This window comes from Lipotes vexillifer, unplaced genomic scaffold (assembly GCF_000442215.2).
Source record: "Lipotes vexillifer unplaced genomic scaffold, Lipotes_vexillifer_v1.1 scaffold1272, whole genome shotgun sequence".
Lineage (NCBI taxonomy): Eukaryota > Metazoa > Chordata > Mammalia > Artiodactyla > Lipotidae > Lipotes > Lipotes vexillifer.
Window position 1 is genome coordinate 2,735,572 of NW_006779909.1, and position 5,284 is coordinate 2,740,855.

The following is a 5,284-nucleotide window of genomic DNA, read 5'->3' on the forward strand; positions in this document are numbered from 1 at the left end:
GCATTCCTGATTCCCTATGTGGTGTTTTTTATATGCTGTGGGATTCCTGTTTTTTTCCTGGAAACAGCTCTGGGACAATTTACGAGTGAAGGTGGCATTACGTGTTGGAGGAAAGTGTGCCCTTTATTTGAAGGTAAGTGCTGAGTTAATAAGAAAGTGAAAGGGTTCCTGGGTGATGTCAGGTTGTGAAGGGCCGCTTTTAACAAGGCGGAGAGAGACAAATCACTGCCTTTCCTTTGTTCTTTCAGGCATTGGCTATGCAACGCAGGTGATTGAGGCCCATCTGAACGTGTACTACATTGTCATCCTGGCGTGGGCCATTTTCTACCTGAGCAACTGTTTCACCACCGAGCTCCCCTGGGCCACCTGTGGGCACGAATGGAACACAGGTATGGCCTCCAGGGAGGGTCTCTCTGATGGTCCTGCTGGGGGACCTGGGATTGGTGGTATGTCATGCCTCTTGCCATGAGTCCAGATTCCACTGAAAGTGTACCTGTTCTGTACACTCTTCAGCTCTGAACCTGAGCTGGGCACTGGCCCAGGGATTGGCACAGGGAGAAGAATTGTGATGCTCTTTCCTTGCTTTGCCAAATACAGAGACTGAACCCTTCCTGCACAGAGTAGGGATGCAAGGAAGAAGTACTAAACTGAGGTTCGGGGGTTTGGGCTGCAATTGCAGCCCTGCCTCTGAGTGTCAGATTTTCCTCTGTAAAATGAAGGGGTTAGACTAGATCAAGGGTTGCAGACAGAGGGCCTGTCAGCCAGTTAGGCTTTAGATCAGTGACCAGCAAATTTCAAAAATGTATTTGGTTGTCAAAATGGAAAAATCAGAAGGCTTGACATGAAAATCCAGATTTTCAGCTTCTCTTGAAAAATTAAAAAGATCTGGCAAAACCAGAGCCACATTCCCACATTCTTACTTGGCAGCCATGGCTGCAGCTGAGAACCGTCTGTTGCCTTTGCTTGAAGCTTCTGTCCTCAAACTGGCCATAGTCCCCACGCAGCTCACATTGCTCAGTTACTCTACCTGTCCTACCCAGGTAGATACTTGAATTCACCACCCTCCTCCTGCCTTGAATGGGTAACTTTTTACATTACTTTGGATTCTAATATACTGTTTACTTATCAATTTGTCATCCTGTCAGGACTGAATCTTACAATCTAGGGAAGGCAAATACTTCTCAACCCCTGTCTTTGGAGGCTGTGCTCAGTGCAGACATCACTAGTCGATTGTAGAACACTTTCTTTTGAGTCTAGTCTTGGCCTCAGAACTCTGCTCAGTAGTCTAGGCAGCCACCACCTTTTGACTGGAATCAACACACATGCTTTAACCTATTCACCATTTGTGTTGTAACCTGTGGTTAGGTTGTCAATGGAAGTGGCCAGTCATCCTGAAAGCTGAGACACAGTAAGACTGGGCAGGATGTTGGTCACCAGCAGAAGGAACAGTGGGCATTAGACCAAGAAAACGCTGTGAACTAGCTTCTATCCCTGCATGACTTTGCCTTGCTTCCCCCCCACCCACCACATTTTGTGGGGTCTTGTTTATCAAACTAAAATTCAAGGACATATTCTTGGAGGGTGTGAGTCCTCCATGATAATTTAATTGTGCATCTTTATTTTGAGGATACTCTAAAAATATGTGCATGTTATGTATCATCTGCACGGCCACCTTATAAATGAGGACGGTTGGGGGATCTCAGTGCCTGACTTTGTCCATGTTTACAATTTAAGATGCATTCTTGGTGAACAGGATGATGGTGGACAAGGGAAAAAGAGCAGAGAGATTTAATTCATAAATGGCCATTGATGCTAAGTCCAGCCAAGAATGCAACAAACTGTAGGAACAAAGGTTTTGCAAATTTGTGACCAGAGAAAAATGGTGGTAGAATCGAATCTCAAATAGTGCATGGAAAAATACGCAAGCTTGGGCTTCCCTGGTGGCGCAGTGGTTGAGAGTCCACCTGCCGATGCAGGGGACACGGGTTCGTGCCCCGGTCCGGGAAGATCCCACATGCCGCGGAGCAGCTGGGCCCGTGAGCCATGGCCGCTGAGCCTGCGCGTCCGGAGCCTGTGCTCCGCAACGGGAGAGGCCACAACAGTGAGAGGCCCGCGTACCACACACAAAAAAAATACGCAAGCTTAATTCCATAGACCCTGCCTCCTACCTGTCAGTTCTGTTTTTCTGTTGGGAAATCAATTTAATTTCACAAGATGGCATTATCATACACAGCCATTTTATGCTATCAATTTGAATTGTGTTGGTTCCATAGTATAGTTGGTATTTAACTTATAAATTCTGGTTTTATAGGTGTTTGAATACTATAATCACAAAGACTTTATAATTCATTATTTGTAAAAGATTAAATGTCATTTTAATAAAAAATACCATGTCAACCTTGGGTGTCTGAGACATTTTTTTACTCTAGAAAAAAAAATTTGAGAAACACTGTTTTAGAGAATCTGATCAAAGCTAAGGGCTCCTCTCCAGACAAAGGCACAAGTGTACATTCAGGCATTTTGCCTATAATATTAGGTTCCCAGACTTCTCTTAGGACTGTCTGTGGACCCCACAGACCATCTCCTTTCCTAATATGGTTAGCACTTGCCCAGAGAAGTGGGAAGGGGGCAGACACTTGGGGAACTTTTCCCCAGTGGGCTGCAAAGCTTTCTTCCACTGATTGCATTCCCTTTTCTCTGAAGGCATGTGAACACTTGTGTGAAACATCACATATAGTAAGGCTTCCTGTTCTGGAGATTATAGATGGAGTTGGAGGGCTCGTGCACACATGAGGAGAGCGAAGGGCCAGAGTGAGGCTGAACACGGGCTCCGTGCTGGCCACTGTGCTGGGTGCATGGGCTTTGAAGTGCATGGGTGCAGGAGGCCCTGTCCTCTGGGAGCTCACAATATGGTTACTGAGGTAGCTCTGTGAACAGGGAGGTGCAGGAAGGAAACCCAGATCCCATCGTGGCAGACGAAACCAGGCGATAACCATGGCAAAGGAAGTGGAGCCTTGGCTGGAGTTGATTCCGTTTTCTTCCCCTAACTGGCTGGTGACTTGTGAGGGGGGAATGGGTGTGGGTGGGGTCCCTTGACTACTTCTGAACCCTGATTCCTCCTCTTCAAAATAAAGGGCGTGGAGAAGGAGGTTCCTTGGAGGACCTTTAAATTCTAACTTTCTTAGAATTCAGGAGATAGAGATCATGGAAGGCTCCTTGGAGGAGAGGTTAATGGGCTGACCTGGGCCTTAAAGGATGAACACTCAGATGTTTTTAACTTGAGATTCAAATCTCTCTTGGTCATCAAGTTTCATGAAATGAGAAGAGATATTCAATAGATCCTTTCCTGGACTGAGGGAATGATGAAGGAATTAGGAATTCTTTACACATTTGGATGTTATTTCATCCAGTCATCAGGTCTTTATGAGGCAGCTGTGATATTAGCCTCTTCTTCCATGAAGAAAAACTGAGTCTCACCTGCATTACTGGCCCAGGGACACCATGGCTGACGCCCCCCTTTAGCCCCCTTGTTCCTGCCGGGGCCACTGAGCAGAACAGGTAAATGCTATGGACAGACCTTAGGCAGGGAAGTGGAAAAGGTGAAAGATTCAAGAACCAGGCCAGAGGAAAGAATTGGAAAGGCCATCTTTGCAGGAATAGGAGAGAGGAGGTACCCTGCCCCCCAGACTTCTCCTCCTGTTTGAATCAAGCCAAGCCTCCCTCTTAAACTGTTTGTAAGTGATTGATTTTTCCCCACAGTGCTCTCTGAGGCATGTTTACCCGGAGCGGCTGGGTGAAACCGCTTGGTTGCACCATCGGCCCTGAAGGTTTTCCAAGATCCAGCCCTCACGGAGGGTAATTTTCCTGTGTTTCTTGTCTTGTTTCCACTGTAGAGAACTGCGTGGAGTTCCAGAAACTGAACGCAACCAACCACAGCCATGTGTCCCTACAGAATGCCACCTCTCCCGTCATGGAGTTTTGGGAGTAAGTGGAAACACCTTGTCTCCTTTGCCCCCGGGGGGGCTCTGTCCTGCTGCTGCTCAGTTAACGTTGCCCCCACCCTTGGAAAAAGCCTGACCCTGCCTCCAGCCTTGTACTTCCTGGCTTCTATGGGCATCTGGCTGCTTTGGAAGCCAGAATGGAGATCTTGAGAGGTTTCCCAAAGGGGCAGCTGGGAGAAATGCTTTCTTGTTCTTTGATGACATGTCAGCATGCCTATTTACTTACTGGGACAAGAAGTGCGTGGTAAAATGATGGGCAGTTTAAAAATTCATTTTTAACAGAAGATAAGATTTGGCATGTTTGCAATAAACTAAGTCAAGAATATATTTAGCCTTGAAAGCAGAAGTCTCCGGGGGGACAGGTTAGCTTTCTCTCAGTAGCAGCGATGTCATGCAGAAAAGGAGTACATCAACATGAACGGGTAGAGGTTGTAAAGAGGCAGGTTTTCAACGTACTTAGGAAGAGCTTTAGTCTCACGGAGTTGTCTACAATACTTCCGAAGGTTGTAAGCCCTTGTTCCTGGAAGAGTTTGACCAGTGTAGGGGTGCCGATGGTTGTTGGGAAGGTGCCTGAATCCACAGACGTTATAGGCAGTAGTTGTGTAGGTGAGCATTTTCCCAGAGACGGGCATTTTTCATCAGTATTCCAAAGGGGTCTGTGGCCCTGGAGTTACGAGAGCTGCCACGTACGGTTGTGTAAGTTGTTCACTGCACACCCCTAGAGGGCATGATTTACATTGTGAATGTGCAGAATTGTGCAGTGCCCCAGGAATTGAAGAGCAGTTTCCTCTGTGGGTTGAAGGGTGGCTAAAGGCTTTCTGAGGCTTTTTAATCTGGAAAGGTCTGGCTTCATTGAAGACCCTCCCCTACTTTAATGATAGTGTAGAGGGACAGTGGTTTTATGAGTGATTTTTATTCTATTCCCAGATACCATTCTTCTCCTTCCCTCTCTAGAGGTCATTATGCTGTTTAGATTTATCATTCTATAAAATGAATGTAAAGAACATGAGTTTATAATTATAAATATAACTTATTTATATAAATATTAATATAAATAAAATACTTCCCTCTATACATACACACATGTGCATATATACATATATATTCATATTATGTATATCTCCCAAATAATAGCTAAGTCTTCCTTGAATGTTTTAAAATTTTATATTAATGGTATCCATTACTCACTTTTTCTTATAGCTTTGTTTCTTTGCTCAATATTGGTTTTGAGATGGTCTCCATATTGATACATGTAGCTTCGGTTCATTCATTCTATTCCTGCT

At 45.4% G+C, this 5,284-nt stretch overlaps 1 protein-coding gene across 1 annotated transcript in view; it reads left to right on the forward strand.

The window, feature by feature from the left end:
* SLC6A11 (solute carrier family 6 member 11) overlaps window positions 1-5,284 on the forward strand; it is a 120,996-nt gene that overhangs the window by 3,181 nt on the left and 112,531 nt on the right. Inside the window, exons 2-4 of the mRNA XM_007453051.1 lie at window positions 1-133; window positions 249-389; window positions 3,894-3,984. The exon at window positions 1-133 is cut by the window's left edge and continues 20 nt beyond it. Coding sequence (XP_007453113.1) covers window positions 1-133; window positions 249-389; window positions 3,894-3,984 — 365 coding nt within the window. The remainder of the gene's footprint in view (window positions 134-248; window positions 390-3,893; window positions 3,985-5,284) is intronic.